This window comes from Hyla sarda, chromosome 8, assembly GCF_029499605.1.
Source record: "Hyla sarda isolate aHylSar1 chromosome 8, aHylSar1.hap1, whole genome shotgun sequence".
Taxonomy (NCBI): Eukaryota; Metazoa; Chordata; class Amphibia; order Anura; family Hylidae; genus Hyla; species Hyla sarda.
This window is the reverse complement of record NC_079196.1, coordinates 98,371,361-98,396,219: the sequence shown is the minus strand read 5'-3', so window position 1 is coordinate 98,396,219 and position 24,859 is coordinate 98,371,361. Positions and strand designations below refer to the sequence as shown.

The 24,859-nt window shown below is 46.4% G+C and overlaps 1 protein-coding gene across 3 annotated transcripts in view; it reads right to left on the bottom strand.

Moving 5' to 3' along the window:
• Positions 1-24,859, bottom strand: part of ICA1L (islet cell autoantigen 1 like) — a 118,532-nt gene that overhangs the window by 35,932 nt on the left and 57,741 nt on the right. For all 3 annotated transcript variants that reach the window (XM_056536190.1, XM_056536188.1, XM_056536189.1), the window contains 4 exons: positions 11,575-11,673; positions 8,938-9,017; positions 4,710-4,759; positions 3,306-3,362 (listed from right to left, as the gene is read on the bottom strand). In XM_056536190.1, the coding sequence (XP_056392165.1) occupies positions 3,306-3,362; positions 4,710-4,759; positions 8,938-9,017; positions 11,575-11,673 (286 nt within the window). The remainder of the gene's footprint in view (positions 1-3,305; positions 3,363-4,709; positions 4,760-8,937; positions 9,018-11,574; positions 11,674-24,859) is intronic.

Sequence of the window (24,859 nt, the reverse complement as noted above, 5' to 3'; positions counted from 1 at the left end):
GGTTGCTGAATGATTCCAGCAGGCATCCTGTTTTGTTTACCGCCCGGTTACAGGTGGTGAACGGAAACGCCAAGGGCATATTGATGTCAAGGATGACTTGAGGTGAGGCATTAAAATGAGTGACCACTGCTGCATATTGCTGAGGGCCGGCATAAGCAAATTCACACCAGACAGGATGTTAGTATAAAAACGCTTTCCTCAGGAGTGTTCCCAGAGAGTTCTCAAAGAGTTTCTGTTTAATTACACGGAAGTACATTTTTTTTTACATTTGAGGTTTAGTTATGACGTCAAAATAATCATGTTACATTTTGATTGGTTATTTGAGCTTTATCTCTGTATATATTAGCATATTTAGTATTTTATTTCTTTCTTGGCCAAAGTTCTCTCGCTCTCATACTGGAAAATTCCAGATCCTTGTCCTTCTATACAATCTGTATCTTCCTCAAATGTTTTGTCTTCTAATGTCTCATTTTGGCGTCATTCCAAGGTTTTCATCTTAGTCACGAGCAGATAGCAAGATCAGGAACATGACATCAGGAACATGGTGTATAGGTTAAGAGTAGGTAACAAATATATTTTTTCAGCATTAGAAATGGAATATAAATATAGAAGTATTAATATATATATATATATATATATATATATATATATATATATATATATATTGATCGGCAGTCAGAATGATTTTAATCAACTTGTCACCGGTACACCCTTGGTCCTAGTCAGGTTAATGATTTAATTTAAAACTCCACTCGCAGAATTCTGCAAGTGTAGATTTCATGTGGCGGCCGCCGCCAACATCCGTTTTCTCCTCTTTCTCGATTTCTCCTGGATGACAATGTACATGCTACTGTGTTATTTCTCCTGTATGTTTGTGCTCCTGTATGTCCCTCCTGACATGATTTTCTCTTGAAGCTGCTTTACAATGAACGGTGACATAAGGACCACTGTAAAAACACGATGCATATCTGCTTCCCTGTATGAACCCCGTGCATCTCGGCTTCCCTGTATGAACCAGATGCATCTCTGCTTCCCTGTATGAACCCCATGCATTTCCGCTTCCCTGTATGAACCCTGTGCATTTCCGCTTCCCTGTATGAACCCCGTGCATTTCTGCTTCCCTGTATGAACCTCGAGCATCTCTGCTTCCCCCTGTATGAACCCCGTGCATCTCTGCTTCCCTGTATGAACCCCGTGCAACTCGGCTTCCCTGTATTAACCAGATGCATCTCTGCTTCCCTGTATGAACCCCGTGCATTTCCGCTTCCCTGTATGGACCCCGTGCATCTCTGCTTCCCTATATGAACCCCGTGCATCTCTGCTTCCCTGTATGAACCTCGAGCATCTCTGCTTCCCCCTGTATGAACCCCGTGCATCTCTGCTTCCCTGTATGAACCCCATGCATCTCTGCTTCCCTGTACAAACCCTGTGCATTTCCGCTTCCCTGTATGAACCCCGTGCATTTCTGCTTCCCTGTATGGATCCCGTGCATTTCTGCTTCCCTGTATGAACCCCGTGCATTTCCGCTTCCCTGTATGAACCCCGTACATTTCCGCTTCCCTGTATGAACCCCTTGCATTTCCGCTTCCCTGTATGAACCCCGTGCATTTCCGCTTTCCTGTATGAACCCCATGCATCTCTGCTTCCCTGTATGAACCTCGAGCATCTCTGCTTTCACCTGTATGAACCCCGTGCATCTCTGCTTCCCTGTATGAACTCCGTGCATTTCCGCTTCCCTGTATGAACCTCGAGCATCTCTGCTTCCCTGTATGAACCTCGAGCATCTCTGCTTTCCCCTGTATGAACCCCATGCATCTCTGCTTCCCTGTATGAACCCCATGCATCTCTGCTTCCCTGTACAAACCCTGTGCATTTCCGCTTCCCTGTATGAACCCCGTGCATTTCTGCTTCCCTGTATGGATCCCGTGCATTTCTGCTTCCCTGTATGAACCCCGTGCATTTCCGCTTCCCTGTATGAACCCCGTGCATTTCTGCTTCCCTGTATGGATCCTGTGCATTTCTGCTTCCCTGTATGGATCCCGTGCATTTCTGCTTCCCTGTATGAACTCCGTGCATTTCTGCTTCCCTGTAGGAACACTGACATAGAAAAGCACAGGGTTCATACAGTGATGTTCATGTCCTGTACAAACCTCAATCATTTCTAGGTCCTCTTTATGGGGGCTAATGAACACCCCATGAAAAAACAGAAAACCGCAAGTGCAGTTCGTCCACCCCCTTGCAGCCCGGGGAAACCTGCGTTATACAGAGCACACTAATATATATACAGCCCGTTCAGAGTTATACACGGCACATTACAGGAATCATCAACAGTCTGTGAAGTATTTCTTTCTCCCCATCCTAACCCCCCCCCCCCCCCTTCACACAGAGATCATCCCAGGCTTTAAAGCACAACTGTCATGAACTCCGGGCTATATAACCTACACACAGCTTTTGTACTGTGCGGTATTTCCCCCCTCCCTCCTCCTTCTCCCTGGGGAATCAATCACGTGTGACCCCGGCACTGCTCTGAGATGCCAGCCATGGTTAAGTTGCCGGCCGCTGTGCTTTAAATGGTTAAGATGCCTGCCGTGGCACTATAAATGGTTAAGATGCTGGCCGCCCATGCTTTAAATGAATGAGATGCGGCCGCGGCGCTGGAAACGATTAAGTTGCGAGAAGAAAGCTGTCACCGCCCCCTGCAAGTGCTAAAAGCCTGGCTCCCTCTCTCTACCCCCCCCCCCCCCTCTGGATCCGTATTACTCTTTCTGTCATCGTTGATTTCACATGTTTGATTGAGATTAGATCCATTGTGCTCTTTTGTCCTAGAAATGCCATTTTATGGTTATTCCTACCGGGAACCTTGTTCCCCTCCCATGTTGTTTGATTGCATTTCTCTTTTTGTTTATGTAAAACCCTAGTAAACATTTACAGTTTGCGCTGTCTTTTTCTCCCGCAATGAGAAAAAGCCGCACCTGAGTGACCCCATTGACTATAATGGCGTCCATCGGGACCCGCTGTTGCCTGTTGTGCCCAGTCACAATGACGGCTGTGAAACGCTTTTGTTAAAGTGAAAGACACAAGCAGAAAACCTGATGGACCCCATTAAAGGTAATATGAGACTGTCGATCTGTGTTGGTGTCCTGTCTGCAGCCAATAGGCTGGCTCCGTCTGCCTCTGTCATAGTTGTGGACCTAGATTAACATGCTTTTCTCCAAACTTCACACAGAATACCTGCTATACTTCACTCACAAACCATGTATCTGAGAACTCACATGGTATTATTAACAGCAGATAAATACACTTACCTATTTGAGTGTCCTTTTCTGGCTCCTCAAAGTGAAATAGATTGCTATTCATATTATCTGTAAAGAAACATTTATTATAGGATCTGTGAGCAATGCAGAGCTTTGCATAGGTCTTCAGCTCCCCCTTGCATTTTTCTACATTTTGTCATGGTATAACCACAGATTCAAATTTACTTTATAGCCATTTTATGTAATGAACAAACACAAAATTGTCCATCGTTTGGAAGCGGAGGGAAATATTACAAGGATTTAAAAGTTATTTACAAATAAAAATCTAAAACGTCTTGAGTGCATATGTATTCACCCCTTTTACTGTGAAACCTCTAACAAAAATTTGGCGTGACCAATAGCCTTCAAAAGTTACATTTGCAAGTCACATAATTAGTGAATAGGGTCCACCTGCAATATGGGGGGGGGAGATTTATCAAAACCTGTCTAGAGGAAAAGTTCCTGAGTTGCCCATAGCAACCAATCAGATTGCTTCTTTCATTTTTCAAAAGGCCTCTGAAAAATGAAAGAAGAGATCTGATTGGTTGCTATGGGCAACTCAGCACCTTTTCCTTTGGACAGTTTTGATAAATCTCCCCCACAGACTCACTACAACCACACCTGTTCTGAACAAACAACAGCATAAAAACCAAGAAGCTCACCAAACCAGTCAGAGATAAAGTTGTGGAGAAGTAAAAAGCAGTGTTCGGTTAAAAAAACTATTACTAGCACAGTACCTAGCGTTGCCCGGTATTTCTGCCTAATCAGGTGAGGCTGAGCAGTAATTGAGAGATTGCAAAGGCCGAAAATAGAAGGGAAAAAAGGAAACAAATATGGTACCAACCACAAACCTAGCTAGACAAGGCCTTCCACCCAAAATGACAAGCTGGGTAAGGAGAAAATTAATAGAAGAAGCAACCAAGAGGCCCATGGTAACTCTGGAGGAGCTCCAACGATCAACAGCTGAGGTGGGAGAATCTGTCCACGGGACAACTATACGTTGTGTACTCCACAAATCTGACTTTATGGAAAAGTGGATAGAAGAAAACCATTCTTCAAAGTGAGCCATAGGAAATCATGTTTGGAGTTTGCCTCAGGCCATGCTGGAGACACAGCAAACATGGAAGAAGGTGCTCTGGTCAGATAAAACCAAAACTGAAGTTTGAGACCATAGCAAAATGTCCAAGTGGGTGAATACTTATGCAAGGTACTGTATGAAAACCTATGTTCTACTTTATAGGATTCTGTTGGTAATGCTGGTTTTCCTACATTTACGAAGTATTTCATAAATCAACAGCAATATGACAGCAATGTGTGAATACACTCCTTACAACCTGTTTTTATGGAAACTACCTCGTAAGTCATTCAGCCTACACCATAAAGATTGGAATAAAAAGTTTAATGAAATACACTCACCAGATATTGCTTCTGAATTGTTTAGTGTTTGTCCTTGTAATGTAAGCAGCCTAGAGGTTAAAACAAAAGGAAATAAAAAACGAAAATTATATAGATTAGATGAAAATTATCTGTCTATACCCAGTAGAGTACAGGAGGCCAATCACACTGACATTCTGTAACATTTATACATAAATGCCTCCAAATTCTGCTGACAGTTTTGGAGAAAGTAAGACACATATTTTTTTTAATAAAGTACTTTTAAAAGGTTACATGCCTTATAAAGTACTGGGTTCTGTCTATAGATAGGCGTCTCCGGTTAAGCTGAAAACATGAGTCATGTTTCAATATATCTACAACTATTTTATAAAGGCCTGAAAAGGTACGGGATCCTGACACCACTCCTAGAAGAAGGTCCAGCTCCCTGATTCTCTCCAGTGCAGCACTTCATTGTTGTTAATGTATTTGCACTTTTTTTCTCTGTGTAGTTTGTTTTTGTACTTGCAATTTATTATATATGTTCTAAGGGTTTTGTGCAATATGTCTACCAGTTACATTCTGATTATATACCTGGTGCTTTTATGTTCTTTGCAGCACAGCATTTATTATTATTATTCAGGATGCATTTTTCTCTTATGGTTTGCCCAGTAGTCCCAGAGTGTTCCCTTCCTGTCAGTTGCTATAATCTGACCTTTTATTTACATATGAAGTGTTTTTACTGTGATTTGATATGAAAGGGAATCTGTCAACACCATCACCCTCACTAACCTTTGGTATAGGCTTGTGGGACAGGTGACATTGATGGCAATGGCCTTTACCGTTTTCTGATCTGTGGCACCGTAATTGCTGTTTTTCTATTTAAAGGGGTACTCCACTGCTCAGTGTTTGGAACAAACTGTTCCGAACGCTGGAGCCGGGAGCTCGTGATGTCATAGCCCAGCCCCTCAGTGCAAGTCTATGCATTGAGGGGGCGGGATGTCATGAGGGGGCAGGGCTATGAAGTCACAAGCTCCCGGCTCACTAAAATGCAGTTTTTCCCCCAAATTCTATATTTTTACAAGGGGTAATAGGAGAAAATGCCCCCCAAAATTTGTATGGAAATACCCCATGTGTGGACGTCAAGTGCTCTGCTGGCGCACTACAATGCTCAGAAGAGAAGGAGCGCCATTGTGCTTTTGGAGAGAGAATTTGGTTGGAAAAGAAGTCAGGGGCTATGTGCGTTTACAAAGCCCCCTTGGTGCCAGAACATTGGACCCCCTACCTGTTATCCCATTTTGGAAACTACACCCCTCACAGAATTTAATAAGGGGTGAAGTGAGCATTTACACCCCACTGGTGTTTGACAGATCTTTGGAACAGTGGGCTGAGCAAATGAAAACTTTTCACTGTAACGGACCACTGTTCCAAACATCTGTCAGACACCTGTTGGGCGTAAATGCTCACTGTATATTACATTACGTGAGGGGTGTAGTTTCCGAAATGGGGGTCACATGTGGGGGTCCATTGTCCTGGCACTATGGGGGCTTTGTAAACACACGTGTCCTTCAATTCCGGACAAATTTTTTCTCTAAAAGCCCAATGGAGCTCCTTCTCTTCTGAGCATTGTAGTGCACCTGCAGAGCACTTTACATCCACATATGGGGTATGTTCTTACTCAGGAAAAATGGGGTTTCAAATTTTGGGGGGCTTTTTTTTTCTAATTTTCCCATGTGAAAATAAAAAATTTAGGGTAACACCAGCATTTTAGATAAAAAAATGTTTTCTTAATTTCCCCATCAAACTTTAACGAAAATTCGTCAAACACCTGTGGGGTGTTAAGGCTCACTATACCCCTTGTTACGTTCTGTGAGGGGTGTAGTTTCCAAAATGGGGTCATATGTGGGTATTTATTTTTTTGCGTTTGTGTCAGAATCGCTGTAAAATTAGCCACCCCTGTGCAAATCACCAATTTAGGCCTCAAATGTACATAGTGCACTCTCACTCCTGAGCCTTGTTGTGTGTCCGCAGAACATTTTATGTCCACATATGGGGTATTTCCGTACTTAGGAGAAATTGCGTTACAAACTTTGGGGGTCTTTTTTTCCTTTTACCTCTTGTGAAAATAAAAAGTATGGGGAAACACAGCATGTAAGTGTAAAATTTAGAATTTTTTTACACTAACAGGCTGGTGTAGACCCCAACTTTTCCTTTTCATATGGGGTAAAAGGAGAAAAAGCCCCCCAAAATTCATAACGAAATTGCTCCTGAGTACGGAGATACCCCATATGTGGCCCTAAACTGTTTCCTTGAAATACGACAGGGCTCCGAAGTGAGAGAGCACCATGTTCATTTGAGGACTATTTTAAGGATTGCATAGGGGTGGACATAGTGGTATTCTACGCCAGTGATTCCCAAACAGGGTGCCTCCAGCTGTTGCTAAACTCCCAGCATGCCTGGACAGTCAGTGGCTGTCTGGAAATGCTGGAAGTTGTTGCTTTGAAACAGCTGGAGGCTCCATTTTGGAAACACTGCCGTACAATACGTTTTCATTTTTATTGGGAAGGACAGTGTAAGGGGGTGTATATGTAGTGTTTTACCCTTTATTATGTGTTAGTGTAGTGTAGTGTTTTTTGGGTACATTCGCACTGGCGGGTTTACGGTGAGTTTCTTGGACACCCCGGATCTTGGAGAGTGTCTTGGACACCCCCTTATTTTGCGGGTCACTGGAGACCCGTATGACCCGGAATTGACCACCCTGGGCAATATTCTGGGATGGCTGCTGTTCGATAACAGCAGCCGTCCTGGCCCGATCACCTTGTCCAGTGACGTTGTAATCCCGGAACACCACGCCGTAAATGTACGGTGCTGTGCGTTAAGATTTATGGCGCATGTCATTAAGGGGTTAATAATTGCAATAAAAAATAAATAAAAAATTCTGTGAATACATCCCCAATGGCGGCTTTATTATGTTGGAGGTCTATATAAAAGGCAGGATACACACTAAAGTCTGTGTATTTATCTCTGTAATTCCCTGGTCTTTGGGAGAGGAGCTGTACTAATTACCTGGTGACTGTGAATCTATTACATTTTTCTATCAATTTATTATAATTTACTTGCCATAAAGCAGCTGCCCTGCTGCACGGTCTATGCTGACAAAACGGGCAGAAAGTTTGTAACTCCTATAAAGCCACCCCGAGGGATGTTTAAAAAAAAAAAAAATGTATATAAGTTATTTCGCTTCTACAGACTTAACAGGCACTTTAACCCTGAATATAAAGTAATAGTAAATTGTGTTTTGTAGTGTACTTTATATTGTTCCTATTTATAATATTTTCAGAAGTATTCAATATAATGACCCAGTCAAGGACAGTGTCAAAATACAGTAAAGTGGCTATAAAGGAGTTATGTGGCCATGACTCCCCTTGGATTTTCCAAACATGCATTTTTATTGCCCAGGCAGAGGTTATCTCCTGAAGGATGAAAGAATTGGACATGTTGATGCACTTGTCTTAGAGTATTAAAACAAAAACAGAACAAAAAGTAGTAGTGAATATAATAAAGTAACAAAAAAAAAAAAACACACACATATAGTATATCCAAAATAAATTGATAAAATAAACATGCAGCACTCACCTGGTGTATTAGACAGGCGTTCTTTATTAGATACACATGGTCTGGGACACAGCCTAGCAGCGCAACAGCCATTTCATGCGATACAATGCACCTTCTCTGGCCCGTAAGGAAGTGTGTTGTATTGTATAAAAAGCGGTTGTTGCTCTGCTAGGCTGTGTCCCAGACCATGCCTGTTTATTACACTGTGGTTAGTGCTGCAAGTTTATTCCACTTAATTTTTGATAAATGATGACCTAATTCTGCTGAACTGTTGCTTGCTGGGCACCATAATACTGTCCTAGGGTCCATTTTTGAAGCAGAAGTGCATATGTGCAGAAGGTGGTGACAGTGTGTCATGTTAAGAGGAGTGACACACAGTACCTCTTAAAACTACTACCTCTCCAGTGCCAATTGATGGTCCTTCCCCTCCACCTCTTTTAGTTTACATCCTGGCATGTGACAACTGCAGCCAATCACTAGCCTCAATGGTCACGTGCCATTCTTACTGACATTTAGGTAAACAAGTGTATAGACAGCTTTATTATATCAAAAAAGTAAGAGCATGTCTCTACATATTTCATTATGAATGTATTCAACATAAAATACAGCTAAGTAATGCAAATGGTGTACATTTAACATGTGGCTACTCTGTACTCACATGTGATTATCCACCAACTGATCGTCCCCACTGCTGCCTGTATTCTCCACATTATCCTGTTGAAAGTTTTGCTTCGAAGCCTGCAAAAGAATATTTACATTAAAATTGCTGTTTTCTTCAAAAAATCTCACCATATTGCTCTACTGGGGCTCAGCTAAAACAGCAGACAACCTGTAGACAAGTGCAACATCCATGTAAGAAAGTCATGTTTTTACAACCTTGAACAACTGATCAATCCCCCAGACTGGACAGAGATGGTGCTTTATACACATTATAAATATAAAGTTGGGCAAAAAACAAATACCAATAAAGCATACATAAAAACTCAATAATAAGTTACATCACCAGCATCTGCCCTACTGCTGCACAGAGGGTGCTTTGCTCACATCTAGAAATGGCACCAGCAGAGTTTGAGGAGGTAGTTTAGGCTCATGTAGGGAAATGGTGGTCTAAAGCAACCACTATGAGTACTGCTGAAATAGCACCTGTGGTGTTTTTTATGCAATAGATTGATGTAACTGAACAAAAGACTGCTAGGGCTTAAAGGGGTTTTCCAGGAACTTTTGACTGATGGGCTGGTAACTGCAGATAGGCTCCTATTCACTTCAATGTGGGGCTCCCATCAGCAATTGATGAGTTATCCTTTGGGTAGGCCACCAATCAAAAATATTGAATATAGGCATATTATTGACCATTAAAAGTGCCAATTGACCATGTACAAGTTGGTCATCCCTTAATAAAATGACCATTTAGACAGTTGTCTGGAGTAAACACCCACAAAACACTTTCATTATTGAGGGCAGCACATTCCCTGTTTACACATGTGATGATTTTTTGCAATCAGCCAACATATGTGTTTGCATTTTACAAGGGGCAATATCAGGAGCAAACATTCCTACGGACATTTGTTCGACTGATCATCCTGTGTAAACGGTCCTTAAACCCAAACACATATAGCACATGCCCTTGCTCTTAGGATTAGTACCCCAAACCAAGAAAATGGGGATACCCAACATTACCTTTGGTAAGTCTTTCTAAAGTTACTGGTCAGGCAGGATTGCTTTTGTACACTAAGCCAAACATAGAAAATAAAAACAATGCCAAATAATGTCTGCCCTATTCTCCATCTCCTCAGTCACTGCAGACATTATCTTGAACACTGAGAACCCAGGAGGAATTCGTGTTAAGCTTTCAGTGATACAAAACTCCTGTGAAGTGATCTCAGCTCTGCTGCAGGACTGGGACCTAAAAGATGACTAACCCTTAAGCCACCACAGGCAATGTCTGCAACACAGGATTATTAGTGGTCTTACCAGTGGTTTTAACTATAGCCTGCATTTCCATAGGAAGTGATATGGATGAATATGCCTTTAATACCAATATGAATAAATAAGGAATACACAAGTCCTAAGGATATGCGATACTGTAACTCATATGCCATCATGACATTACATCTGAGGTATCAAACATGATTCCATTAAACCAATAAAGGAGAAAACTTGTAATAAGACCATGGAACATGGCGGCAGGAAGCTAAGTTAGGCTCTTGCGAAAGGGTTCTGAAACGATCGTAGAGGTCGAGCGGAAGTTTTCCATTCCCACATGGGTAAGATTGTTTAGCTCACTGTTGCAGTTTCTATATACTGGTCACTTTTACCTGACGCGACATTTGCTGCAAGTACTATCTGGTAGTGTTGGCTGATTACAGGGCTTGTGCAATAATATTTATACTGATCCATGCACATTACTTTGTTTATATGCACATAAGCCACTTTGTAGGAGCTGCTATTTGGGACATGCACTGACACATTTGTATGTGACCATTATTGTATCTCATTATGCATAAGAGTATGCTTTATTCTGCTAGGTATCGCCTTAGTACATAGAACTGCACGATGGCCGGCATTTATCATTGTAGGTGTAAGTCAAGCATTTTTCTACACTTTTTTTTTGTGTGTGCCTGTAATGTGTAGGAGCACCAAATGTATTAAATGGTTGCAGAGCATTTGACAAATTTTGTGCAGGTAATAGACATTTTCTGAAATTTCACTCTTCACATACACCAAAAGCTAAGCTAAGTCTGGGCTGGTGTAGTTTTAGACACTTTTCAGTGGCTTTGCGCCTTTTTACAAAAAGGTGCAGTTCATAAAACCCTTCTATTTAGTGTGTATTGCCAAAATCAGTGGACTGCAACTCAAAATCAGCAGAAATGTGTGAACCAAAAGGCGCAAAAAAAGGTGCCTTTCCTAGAAACAAAAAAAAAAAACAGTCTAAAAGACAATGATAAATGTCGGCCTATATCCTTATTGGAAATACTGTTGAGCCTCTGCGTTGCATTTGGCAACTATCACTTTTTGCTTCATTTGTGCACAATATCATGTTTTTAATGTATTTCAATAAAAAATTATTTTATGGTTATAATTTTCTTTGTGGTGTTCTTGAACTTGAAGTTCTTTGGTATTCTATGAATAAATAAGGGTAAATATTGGCATTGGTAGCACAGCTTCATAAGACTTAAGACACAAGGAACTGATGTTCTCTGTACAGTTCTCAATTCATTCAGTTCTAGCTTTAAGAACTAATCATGTAAAATTTTAAATAGTAAGAGTATATGTAAAACAAAACAGTACAATAAACCTTCAGGCAGGATGGGGTATATGGAAGCAGCTCTTGAAATTCCTCCTGTATTTCAGACATTAGATGTGCGGTCTTCTTCCAAAAGTGCAAAAGTGTTGTCTGTAAAGAAAAAAAGAAAATGTTTATATAATGAGCTATGATCACATTACAAAGAACTCAATCGCAAAACAGTTGTTTTAGGCCATGTACATGCAGGGATGTGGAATTTGTATCACCTGGATGCTCGGGACATGCAGTTCCGGGCCCCGAGCAGGTGAATTTTTCAGGTCCTTAGCCCTGCTTCGGGACCCCGACAAGCATGGCGGCGCTCACAGGGGAGTATGGAGCAGGCTCCCCACTCCGGCCCACTCCCTACTCTTCAGCCCCAAGCTGATTTCAGTAGCTGGGGGCCGCCGCTAATAGCTAGCATGCCGCTGCGGCTGGCTATTAACCCTTTAGATCGCCGTGACAGCGGTGTCTAAAGGGACATGTGAACGCTGGGGGGGGGGGGGGGGGGTTGGGGTGTGTGTGAACCACTATAGAGGTAGCCGGAGGGCTTACCTCTGCTTCCCTGGTGTCCGTGGCACTGTCCTTGATAGAGCCTGGCTGGACTAGGCTCTATCAATGGATCGCAGACCACACAGATCAATGGAGTTCAATAGAACTCTATTGATCTGTATGAGGAATCTAGTGGTTCCTCCTAAAAGTCCCCTAAGGGACTAATAAAGTGTAAAAAATGTTTAATGAAAGTTACACATTAACCCCTTTCATATTAAAAGTTCATATCACACAATTTTCCTATATAAAAACATGTAAACATAATAAAAAAAAACATATTTAGTATCGCTGCGTGCATAATTGTACAAACTATTAAAATATAACATTATGTATCCCGTACAGTAAATGACATAAATCGAAAAAAAAAATACCAAACCACAGAATTGCAATTTTTATAATATCCCAGAAAAAAAGTTAAAAGCTATTAAAAAGTCAGATCAATACCAAAATGGTACCGATACAAAAAACTGATCATGGCGCAAAAAATGAGCCCTCATACAGCCTAGTATGCAAAAAGTTTTTTTTTTTTTTTTTAAAGCTACAGGGGTCAGAAAATTGCAATAAAAATAAATAAATAAAATAAAGATTTTTTATGCTTACCGAAAAATCTCTCTTTCTCAGAGGATCCATTGGGGTACACAGACCATGGGTATATATATGCTGCTGTCAATAGGAGGATTGACACTATGGTAACAAGAAAAGTCGGCCCCTCCAAGCAGGGTATACCTGTCTACAGGCACCTGAGCTAATCAGTTTTAGTCCCAGAGCAGTAGGAGAGGAGCGACAGGTCAGGAAAAAAGGCCACAAACTGTCCGAGAAAACCACAGAATAAAAATCAACTGAACACACCCACGGACAGGTAACTGAACCAGGAACACCAGAGAAAAGAAGGGCTTTTTCCCCAATGGACCCTCTGAGAAAGAGATTTTAAGGTAAGCATAAAAAAAATCTCCTTTTCTCTATCGGCTCCATTGGGGGACCCAGACCTTGGGACTTACCAAAGCTGTCCCTAGGGTGGGCAAAGGAAAACCAGTCAGGTGGAAGGCTGGACCACCGCCACCTGCAACACTTTACGGCCCAGACAAGCATCAGCGGATGCAAAGGTAAGAATCTGGTAGAATTTCGTAAAGGTGTGCAAAGACGACCATGTGGCCGCTTTACAAACTTGCAAAGCTGAAGCCCTGTTGCGGAGAGCCCAGGATGCCCCGACAGAACGAGTGGAATGAGCAGAAAACCTGAAGGGTGGGGTCTTCCCCTTGCAGCAGTAAGCTTCCGAAATAGCAGATCGGATCCACCAAGAAATGGTGTCCTTTAAAGCAGCTTGTCCTTTACGGCAACCTTCCGTAAGAACAAAAAAGGAGTCATATTGTGGAAAAGAAGAAGTGACTGAGAGGTAGGTCCGAACAGCCATCACAACATCCAGCTCGTGGAGCAAACGTTCTGTGGGATGCGATGGAGCCGGACAAAAAGGAAAAGACAACCTTGTCCTGGTGGATGACCAGGAAGGGAGAACGGCAGGAGAGAGCTGCCAGCTCTGAAACTCTCCTGATAGAGGTAATTGCAATAAGGAATGCCCCCTTCCAGGAAAAGAGACGAAGAGGAACCTCCCTGAGAGGTTCGAAGGGAGCACCCTGCAGGGCACCAAGAACTAAGTTCAAGTCCCTAAGGGGGTGTAGGGGATCTGTAAGGAGGGGCCGTGTGGGCCACTCCCTGAAGGAAAGTCCAGATATGGGGATCAGAGGCTAGAGGACGTTGAAAAAGCGCCAAGGCCTGACTCTTAAGGGAGCTGAGAGCATACTATTGATCTAGCCCCGACTGCAAAAAGGATAGAAGTTGAGGGAGAGAGAAAGAGTGAGATTCACACCAGCGAAAATAAGACCGCCAAGTCCAGGGGTAAATCTTCGCAGAAGAGGGCTTGCGTGCCCTGATCATAGTGCGAATCACTTGGGAAGAGAAACCTCAAGCCCTCAGAACCGCGGTCTCAACCGCCACACCGTCAAATGCACCGACAGTAAATTGGGGTGGCAAAGGGGACCTTGAGAGAGAAGGTCTGGATGAAGAGGGAGGCGCAGCGGTACGTCGTCCAGTAGTCGGACCACGTTGGCGTACCATGCCCTCTTGGGCCAGTCCGGAGCCACAAGAACGGCGGGAATGCCCTCTGCTTTGAGTTTCCTCAGGACACTGGGAAGGAGAGGAAGAGGTGGGAAAAGATCCGACCAAGGGATCCCTAGGGCATCCATGGCCAGAGCCAAGGGATCCCAGGACTTTGCCACAAAGGGAGGAACCTTCTGGTTGTGGCGGGATGCGAATAAGTCCACGTCCGGAGTTCCCCAGAGGTTGCAGATCTCTGCAAACAACTCCGGATGAAGAAACCACTCACCGGGGTCGGCTGAGGATTGGCTGAGAAAGTTTTTCACTCCCGGAATGTGAATTGCTAAGATGGCCGGAACTCTGAGCTCCGCCCAGAGAAGAATCTTGGACACCTTGGCCATCGCCGCCAAGCTGCGAGTGCTGCCCTGGCGATTGATATACGTCACAGCAGTGGAGTTGTCCGACTGGACACAAACAGGACGGTCCCGAAGAAGGATCTCCCAATGGCACAGGCAAAGATAGATTGCCCTCAGTTCCAATATGTTGATGGGGAGAAGGGCTTCTCTGGGGACCAAAAGCCCTGGACGGTCTGGTCCCTGAAAACACCTCTACAGCCCGAAAGACTGGCATCCGTCGTGACGACTTGCCAATGGAGGGGCAGAAAGGAGCACCCCTGTAAAAGCAGGGGGGGAATGAAGCCACCACAGAAGGGATTGGCGAGACCTCTGAGGAAGAATTATCCTGCGATCGAGAGATAACAGAGTTCTGTCCCACTGGGATAGAAGCGCAAGTTGAAGAGGACGGTAATGAAACTGGGCAAATGGAACAGCCTCCATGGCCACCACCATCCGGGCGAGGACCTCCAAGCAGAAGCGAATGGAAACTGAAACGGGGTTCTGGAGCATCCGAACTCCTGACAAAAGAGAGTCAGCCACTTGTCTGGCGGAAGCAGAATCCCGGCGGACGCCATGTCAAACTGAAGTCCCAGGAAAATTAGAGACTGGGTGGGAGTTAGGTTGGACTTGTCCTGATTGACCAACCAGCCGAAACGGGACAAGGCCTGAAGGGTGAGAAGGAGACTTTCCAGATTCTGGATCCTGGTTGGAGCCTTGATCAGGAGGTTGTCCAGGTACGGAATCACTGAGACACCCCTCGTCCGTAAGAGGGCGATAACAGGCACCAGGACCTTGGTGAAGACCCTCAGAGCAGTGGCCAGACCGATGGGAAGGGCCACAAACTGAAAATGGCCTTCTGGAACTGCAAAGCGGAGATACCGCTGATGTCCTGGAAATATTGGAATGTGGAGGTAGGCATCCCGGATGTCCACTGAGGAAAGAAGCTCTCCTTGATCCATGGACGCCACAACCGAATGGAGAGACTCCATGCGGAAATGGTGGAGGAGAAGATGTTGGTTGAGGCGCTTCAGATCAAGGATCGGGTGAACAGAACCCCCTTTCTTAAGGACCACGAAGAGGTTGGAATAAAAACCCAAAAAACTCTCCTTGGGAGGAACAGGGACAATTACTTCCTGAATAAGAAGGGACTGGAGCGCGCCCCGAAAGGCCCTTGCCAGAGAGGGGGACCAGGGGGCCCGGGAACTAAAAAAGCGATCTCTTGGAAGGGAGGCAAACTCGATCCGGTACCCGTTGGATACCACGTCCTTGACCCAGGAGTCCTACACATGCGCAGACCAAACGTCCTGGAAGAGTAACAGATGACCTCCAACCCGAGAGAAATCCCCGGGTGGGGGGCTTCCCTTCAGGCAGAGGTAGGCCTGCGGGTGCCCGCTTTGGCCGTGAAACGACCGGAACGGTTATCAGATTTCCAGGAGAGACGGGTCTGGAAGGAGGGAGCCTTCTTGTCTCGCGAAGGTGCCTGTCTGGACGCTCTACTAGAACCAAACGCCCGAAAGGAGGTCGGCTTTGGAGGAGAAGTAGTACTGTGAGCCCTATTTTGAGGTAACAAGGAACTTTTACCACCAGTCGCCTCAGAGATCATCTCATCCAGGCGCTTACCAAACAGTCAAGAACTGGTAAAAGGAAGCTCCGTCAGAGATTTCTTAGAAGCGGCATCCGTGTTCCAGGCCTTGAGCCACATAGAACGACGAAGAGCCACCAGGTTGCCTGTGGCAAAAGCCGCACAGTGGGCGGACTGCATGGAAGCAGAACACAGATAGTCTGCAGCCCTAGAGAGTTGGAGAGCTGAGTCAGCCAATTCCTCCGTAGGGGATCCGGAAAGAATACCTTGGCAAAGTTGAGAAGCCCAGATTGAAAGGGCTTTTGACACCCAGGCAGAAGCAAATGCAGGCAGAAAGGAAGAGTCTCTACCCTCTTGTCCGCCGGATCTTTGAAGGAAGCTGCATCAGCCAACGGCAGAGTAGTTGCTTTTGATAGGTGGGAGACCGGTGGGTCCACTGTTGGAGGAGGGGTCCACTGTTGGAGGAGAGGTCCACGAGCAAGGGAAATTGAAATGAAATTGAAATGGAAATTGAAAAAGGAAATTGTCCCTGGCGAAGGGAAATTGCGCTTGAACCTTCTTAGTTTCTTGAAACCACTTGTCAGGATGCTTCCAGCCAGACTCCAGCAAGGCTTCAAATTCAGCATGAGAGCTGAAAACTTTGGGTGCAGGATGGGAACGGTGAAAGGAAACTTCTGGAGCTACGTCCAAAGTTCATGGGTCCTCCAGATGAAAGGTGTCCCTTATGGCCAAGACCAAGTTGTCCACCAGGCCGGCAATATCTGATTGGTCCTCTGAGTCAGATGCAGAACCAGAAGCCTCATCTTCCAGTTCCCCAGGAGAGTGGGAATGGGTGGAGGTAGCCTTGGATGAGGGTGAAACTGACCTGGTGCGCGGATCTGGAGAGCCAGAGCGGCGACGAGGGGAGCGTCCCCTAGAAGACGGGCGCTTATGGAATGCTGGAGCGGAGGGGCGATACCTATGAGGGGAGCGCCTATGTCTGCTAGCAGACTCCGGAGAGGAGTCAGAGGAACTACCCCTAGTACGCTTGTGAGAGCGCTTAGCATAGGGAGAGGGGGTCGCTCTAGAGGGTCAGCAAAAGGAGGACCTCTCCAAGGCAGTCACCTTGGAATGGGAGACCTGAGCCAAGTCGGAAATGGAATGGGAGAGGAAAGACACCCATTCTGGAGGGATAGCAGAGCCCACAGGGTATGGAGGGGGATCCTAAGTAGAAATACCAGGAAGGTCGGGGAGTGCAGTGGTGCAGGTGGAACAAGTGGGTTCAGCAGAACCAGACATTTTAGAATTGCATCCCTTGCAAGTATAATAGGTGACCAGGGCCCTAGTTAGCTGTCTAGAGGGAGGGACAGTTCTGGGCTCGGACATAGCAAAAGTGAAACAGTCTCACCCAGCGTCTGTGTCCATAGCAAAGGTCGCGGCAGTGAGGAGAACTCTGGTCTGCAGCTGAGGAGAGAGAGACAGGAGGGGAGAAATGCAGGACCAATGAGAAGAAAGGGGCCGGACTAGATTAGGACGCCTCTTATTGGCCCTGAGAACACCTCTGCGCGCACAGCGCTAATTGACAGAGAAAAAACGGCTGGTTCACATGCTCGCACTTCATAGGGCACGATCCCCGCTGGCCGCAAGTGGGCGGGGCTAATACCCAGCAGGAGCCCGCGGCCAAAAGATGATAACTGTCCGAGTTATAATGGCGTTTGCGAGAGGGAAGGGAGCGTGGAGAAGCGCCGCTGGCGAAGTAAGAGCGTGAAGTAAGAAGTGTGCTCCGTACTCATCGAACAAGCGCTTGCCCGTGAGTGCAGGAAGGGAGCTGTTGGCAGCGCGCGGCTGCCGAATAATGAAAGTAAACTCCGCGTTCCTGAGGTTCCGGCGCCTGTACAGACAGGCGCCAAGGGAGGAGGGGTACAGTCCTACATCACTGACAATAGGAAAAGCATTCCCCACATCCCCAGGGGTTGTTAGGGATTGCCTAGTAACAATAAAGAGGAGTGGGCTCTAAGTAGGGCGTCTCCAGAGGATGGAAGTCTCTAAAACCTGAAAGAAAAAGAGGGAAAAATACTCACCTTAGTCAGAAGAACTTAGTCTTCAGTCAGCTTTTGTCACCTGCATCATTCCAGGCTGTAACAGCGAGACGAGCAGGGAGGTAGAGGGACCTGGACCGTGAGGTACAACCCCAGGAGCTGACCGTACATCTACATAGTCTGTGCCCCTTCATCGCAAATGGGGATACAGTGAACGCTATGTTCCTGAGTCCCCAGCTGAAAACAAGAAAAGAAAAGGGAGAGAAAAATCTAAACGTCCCTAAACTTGAAAATAACAAGGAGATTTTTGTACTCACCGTAAAATCTTTTTCTCGTAGTCTTCATTGGGGGACACCTAACTGATGGGTATTTGCTCCTGCCACTAGGAGGCGCTGACACTAGGAAAGAAAAAAAAGACGACTCCTCCCTGGCAGGATATACCCACCCACCTGCAGTGAGGCAACCAGTTTTGTCACAAAGCAGTAGGAGAAGCCCGAAAGAAAATACGTCCGAAGGACCCTAGATGGAATCCCGGAAACAACCCAAGAAACGGAAAAGGAAGAAATGGGTGGGTGCAGTGTCCCCCAATGAAGACTACGAGAAAAAGATTTTACGGTGAGTACAAAAATCTCCTTTTCTCGGTCGCTCTTTATTGGGGGACACCTAAATGATGGGACGTACCGAAGCAGTCCCCTAGGGTGGGAAAAAAACAACCCACAGCGAAGGGGAGACAGTCCAAGACTGAATTTGCATGCCCACAAGGTCTATAGACGAGTCCCCAGGTCGGAGACATACTAGGGCCAGAACAATGAGTTCCCGGAAGATCTCCCCTCCAAGGAGAAGGACCAGAACCCGAAGGGAAGGTCCATCCTCTGCAGAGACCCAAGGCACCTGGGTCTTAAAGAGAGACAAGGAAACACAGGAAAGAGGAAACAGGAAAAAATTCCAGAAAGAGGGGAAGGAGAGCAGAACCGAAATATCACCCCGATCAACGGATCGCTGAGGAGTCAGGGGCCGGCCACCACAAATGTCCAAGAACTGAACCATCACCAAGGCTTAAGGAATCGGAGAGCCGCTTGAAAAGAAGGAACACCGCAGCATCGCAGGACAGAGTCCAAATCCAGGGGACCAACAGTGAGAGATCAGAGTGGTCCGAGTAGACCTGAGCAGCCCCAAAAAACATCCCGTCAGAATGGGAATGGAGGAGAACCAATAAAAACCCAGCTCGGACTCCCAAGGGCCGGTATAGAAAGAAGTACTCTAGAAGACTGTGGAGTCAATGCAGAACAACTGACCCAGACAATAGGGGTAGAAGGACATACAGAGCCCTAGGCGGCGATAGCGGACAGAAAGCACACAAGCCTAGATTGTAAAATCCACTGTCGAATGCATCTTAGCAAAAACCAAATAGTCCCTCCAGAAGGGAAAAACCAAGGGAGGTTGAGACGACAACTCAAGTAGGGACCTATGACAAGCACCCTGGTCCCCGCATCCCAAGTGAAAAGGGGTAGCGGCAAGCGCGCTAGGCGCAGAAGGAGCAGGGAAAAGCAAATACTGGCCCAGGCCCCAGCAGCAACCTTCGCCGCCCGAAGGAGCCACCGGCGATCCAAGAGAGATCAGAGCCCCGTACCCCGAAGCCAGGCAAAAAATACAAGACCTGTTGAGGATTAGTCCAGACAGTGACGAGGAGATGCCAGAGTCACCCCAGACAAGAACACTCGGAAGGACAGGGAGGGGCTGAGCCGACAGACATCCCAGCAGGCCGCATGGCAGAACAGAGGTGCTCAGCCGCCACGGAACTGCAGGGACCGAAAGTCCCTGGGCGCACTCACCGAGCAAAAGGAAGATGGCTCTAACCTACAAAGCGATCCTAGCATATGTAGGACTCCACGACAACAGTGGCGTACAAAGACCGTGGACACGGGAAAAATGCAGACATAGGAAGGACCAGCAGGAAAGGTGTTATGCCCACAGCAGATCAACAGTGCAACATAAGAAAGAGGAACAGAGCGACGCAGCTGTTGCTGTGAAAAGCCCTGGAACCCACAGACAAAAGACCCACACCCCATCTCCTAATGGTGCCAAACACCAAGGCTGCAGCCGCAGACACAGGAGATGCAGAAGGAATGTGGAGCAGGAAAAAGGCAGACACCGTGTGACCTATAGGAAGCAAGGGTCCTAAGAACCCACATGCACACGCTCTGCGGGACTGCACCCGGGAGAGAGACATCGGACAACAGCTGCAGTGGCAGCCGAATGTGGGAGGTGACTAGGTGAATTATAACACCGAGCAGGCACAGTCTGGCTCTGGGGCCAAGAGACTGTGGGTACATCTGGTCCCGCACATGGAGACACCCAGTGGTGAAAGATGACCCAGGGTAGCAGTCTGGCTGAGAAAGGGAACAGCCGGACCACCGGAGATAACCAAGCACTATGACAAAGAAGGAAGGGCGGGGAGGCCAATAAACCCTGCCTCCAGGAGAGAGATAGAGGGAAGCAGAGGGACTGAGGAATGCATCCCTGATATCCCGTATAGTGTCCACGGGACACGCTGGGTCAGGTCCACATATACCACGCACAACAGTGGGGTACAAGAAAACTAGTCGCCAAAAAACATCCGCCGTGGGGCACTCGGCAGTGGAAAACATGCAGACAACTGTCTGGCCAACCGGTGTGAGTCCTCAAGGGACAGCAAGTCGTCCCGGCGGAAACCCCACACCGTAGTGAGGTCGTAGAAGACCATTGCAGAAACACTGGAGACGTGATGTGTAACAAGTGGCGCAGGAAACCAAGCAGACCACTACCTGGCTACAGGTATATGATCAAGAAGACGAATCATGTTATTGGCACCTCGCTCAGCAGAGAAGCACCGGAACTGCCGTCTCAGATACATCATGTGATGTATGACAGGCGGTGCAGTCAACCATACAGACCACTGCCTGGCTCACTGGTATGGGACCATAGCAGAGAAAGGAATACTCCGATAGGCGCCTAACACAATAGTGGGGAACCGAAAAGGCAGAGACACCAGGTGGTTGATGCAGGACAGGCAGTGAAGACAACCAAGCAGACGAGTGTCTGGCATACTGGTATGGGTCCAAAATAGACAACGATGCATCTCATTGGCACCTTACCAGCAATGAGGTACCGGAACCCAAGCTGCAGATACATAAGATACATAAGCCGACTGAAGATTGACAGATAGTGCAGCAACCATGCAGATCACTGCTTGACCAGACAACCGTCATACCCTCGGCACTTCGCCGAGTAGTGAGGAACCGGAACCCCAGGCACAGAGACAGCCACGGGATGTATGACAGGCGGTGTATACAACCATGCAGCCCACTGTCAGGCTAACTGGCATGGAGTCACCAAAGACAATTATTCAAATCATGCAAAAAATTGTCACGGTGGATCTCTGGGTTAATATCCAAAAATTTCCAATCCCCTTCTGGAGGGTTGCCCCTCCGGGGAGTAGTATCCTAAACTAAGGACCCACCTAAAATATAACTTTTATTGATATTTCTAAAATATATAACACACAGAAGGAAAGAAAAAATTTAAATTATCAGGTAGTGTGTTAGGGCACTGTGAATTTCAGCCCACTAGGTGGTACTGTTATACAAACTCCAGCCTATGCTGCTGGTTATTTTCAATATTCCAGTTACTCATTGGTATGGCAAGATCATTTTGTGTCCTAGTTCACACTTCTGGCTAAAATCCGTACACCCGGCCTCAGCGTTTCGCTAGACAACCTAGCTTTATCAAGAGTACAGTGGGTATGGCGTGTCAGTGTTTGGTGGCATTTATATAACTTCTTATTTGCGCATCATTTCCGATGCGCTGTCTGTGTCCGCCTAACCAATGGGCAATTGCCGCGTCACCGGTTGGCGGACGCTTTCCAATTCGCGTATTTTCTGCCTCCAGGTGACGCAATGACGTATTCGCCACATGACCTCGGGTTGCTAGATACGGGTATATGAATTGCGGATCGTTTCTTGGTAGGTGCACGCATGCGCACTCTCTATCCTCTTGCGAATCCACGTGATGTTTTGTTTACATCCCGTCCGCGCATCTCGCTCCATATTGGAGTCTAGCTCATGCGCCTTCTCGATCTTCCTTCTACTCCTCGTGTTGTTCTGTTTACATCACGTGGCCTCTCTCATTCCACAAGGGTATCTTGCGCATGTGTAGTTTATGTTTTTTCCTTATCTTCTACTATTATTAATCTCTAAGTAAGTTATTCTGTATAAGATGTCAATATAACTTCCGTTTATAGTTCATCTATTATTCCGCTTGCTTGATGTATATAAAAGAGAGTGAGGACGGTGGGGGTGGGGGGGGGGGGGTACGAGAGGGGAGGAAAAGAAGAAGGAAAAGGGTGAAGAAAAGGAAAGCACCTTTCTCCATATCTTCTATAGTTCCACTTACTGTTGTCTTGATAGGTAATTCTTTATAGAATGTCAACAAAGTACTTATTTAGAATTCATCTGTTATTCCCTTAACATAGTAAATATATGGTAAGATAGACAGAGGGAGGGGAAGAGGGGGGAGGGGGGGTACAGGGGGGAGGGAGGAAGACTAGAGGGGGAGGGGGAGGAAGGAAAAAGAAAAAGGGGAGGGGGAAGGATAGGGGATAGAAGGGAATAGGGGAGTTATGCTTAATTGATAATGATTTTTGTTATCGGATTTGAATATATATATATATATATATATATATATTTATATATTTTATATATATATATATATATATGTTTATCAATTCCTGCAGTTATGTTGTTGGTTACGCATTTTAGTATTTATTATTACCGTCAGTGAATTCCATTTTACATCAATGGTATTTATTATATACTGTTCCAATCAATGCTTTATTTATATATTCTACTTATTCTTATATTTCATGCTAGTCTTTGTTTTTATTTTTAGGATGGTCTCAACCGAGAACTTCTCTTTCCATCTAATCACCTCCTCCATTAAATCCCTTCTCGTCTTGTCCCCTCCACATCAATTCCTCTACAGGTAGAGGAAGACAATTATGCATCCCATCGGTACCTACCCGGTAGAGAGGGACTGGAACACCAGCCTCAGAACAGCAGCCGGTGGAAGTATGACAGGCGGTGTAGTCAACTATGCAGACCGTCGTCTGGCCTACTGGCATGGATCCACGGAAGACAACCATACATACCATCGGTACCTCGCTCAGTAGGGAGGAACCGGAAACCAGACGCAGATGCACCAGCGGTGAATCATGTGATGTAGGAAACCATCCGGACTACCGCCTGGCTGACAGGGATGGTCCATAGAAGATGTCGCAAGGAACCCTAAGGTCGTTAAGGCACAAGTCGCAAGGAGCCTTAAGGTCCTTAAGGCACATTGGGTCAGTTCTCCCTATACCGCACCCAGCAATGGGTATCGGAACTGCAGCCCCATACACCTCAGCCGTAAAACTTGTGATAAACGGCAAAGGAAACCATGCAGACCACCGTCTAGCCTACTGGTATGGGCCCGGAAGGCACATCGGGTCTGTTCACCATATACCGCAATCAGCCGTAGGGCCGTGAAACAATAGACAAACGGCGAAGGAAAACATGCAGACCACTGTCTGACTTACTGGTATGAGTCCTGAAGACACATCGGGGAGACCTCCATATACCGCACACAGCAGTGGGATATCGGGACTGCAGCCACAGGCATCTCCGCCATGAGACGTGTGAGAAAAGGCAGAGGAAACCATGCAGACCACTGTCTGGCTTACTGGTATGAGTCCAGAAGACACATGGGTCAGTTCTCCAGATAGCGCACTCAGCAGTGGGGTAACGGAACTGCTGCCACAGGCATCTCCGCCATGAGACGTGTGAGAAAAGGCAGAGGAAACCATGCAGACCACTGTCTGGCTTACTGGTATGAGTCCGGAAGACACATCGGTTAGCTCCTCATATACCGCACCCGGCAGTGGAGCATCGGAACTGCAGCAATAGAGACATCCGCCGTGAGATGTGTGGCAAGCGGCAGAGGAAAACCATGAAGACCACTGACTGGCGCACTAATATGGGTCCTAAAGACATATCGGGACAGTCCTTCATATACCACACCCAGCAGTTGTGCCGGCCCACAGGTATGGGTGAATCGGTCCATTGGACACCTCGCACCCATAATGTCTGAGAAGCTGCAGGATTTTTTTTTTTATTCCTAACTCCCGCAATCAGCGGGCAGCCTCAGGAGCGGCGGCGGCCGGAGCAGCACGCTTAGAAGTGTTTGCTAAGCCGCATAGCTACGAGGCTAATAGAAGCAGAACCCTTAGCTTATATACTATGCTTGGACTCCAACATATCAGTTGTGTCAACTGGTGCTTTACCCCTCTGAAGGGGTGGAGGGGGCGGAGCTAAGCTCCGCTGGAAGGCACCGCCGGTGCCGGATAATTGAAACCGAAAGCGGTCCGGACAGGAGAAGCTCCCGCTGGGCCGCAGCTTCGGGAGGCCGGTTAAACAAAATGCTGCCGCCTCCCGAAGAGGTGGAGGGGGCGGAGCTAAACTCCGTTAGAAGGCACCGCCGGTGCCGGATAATTGAAAATGAAAACGGCCAGGACAGGAGAAACTCCCGCCGGGCCGCAGCTTCGGGAGGCTGTTGAAACAAAACAACGGCGCCTCCCGAAGAGGTGGAGG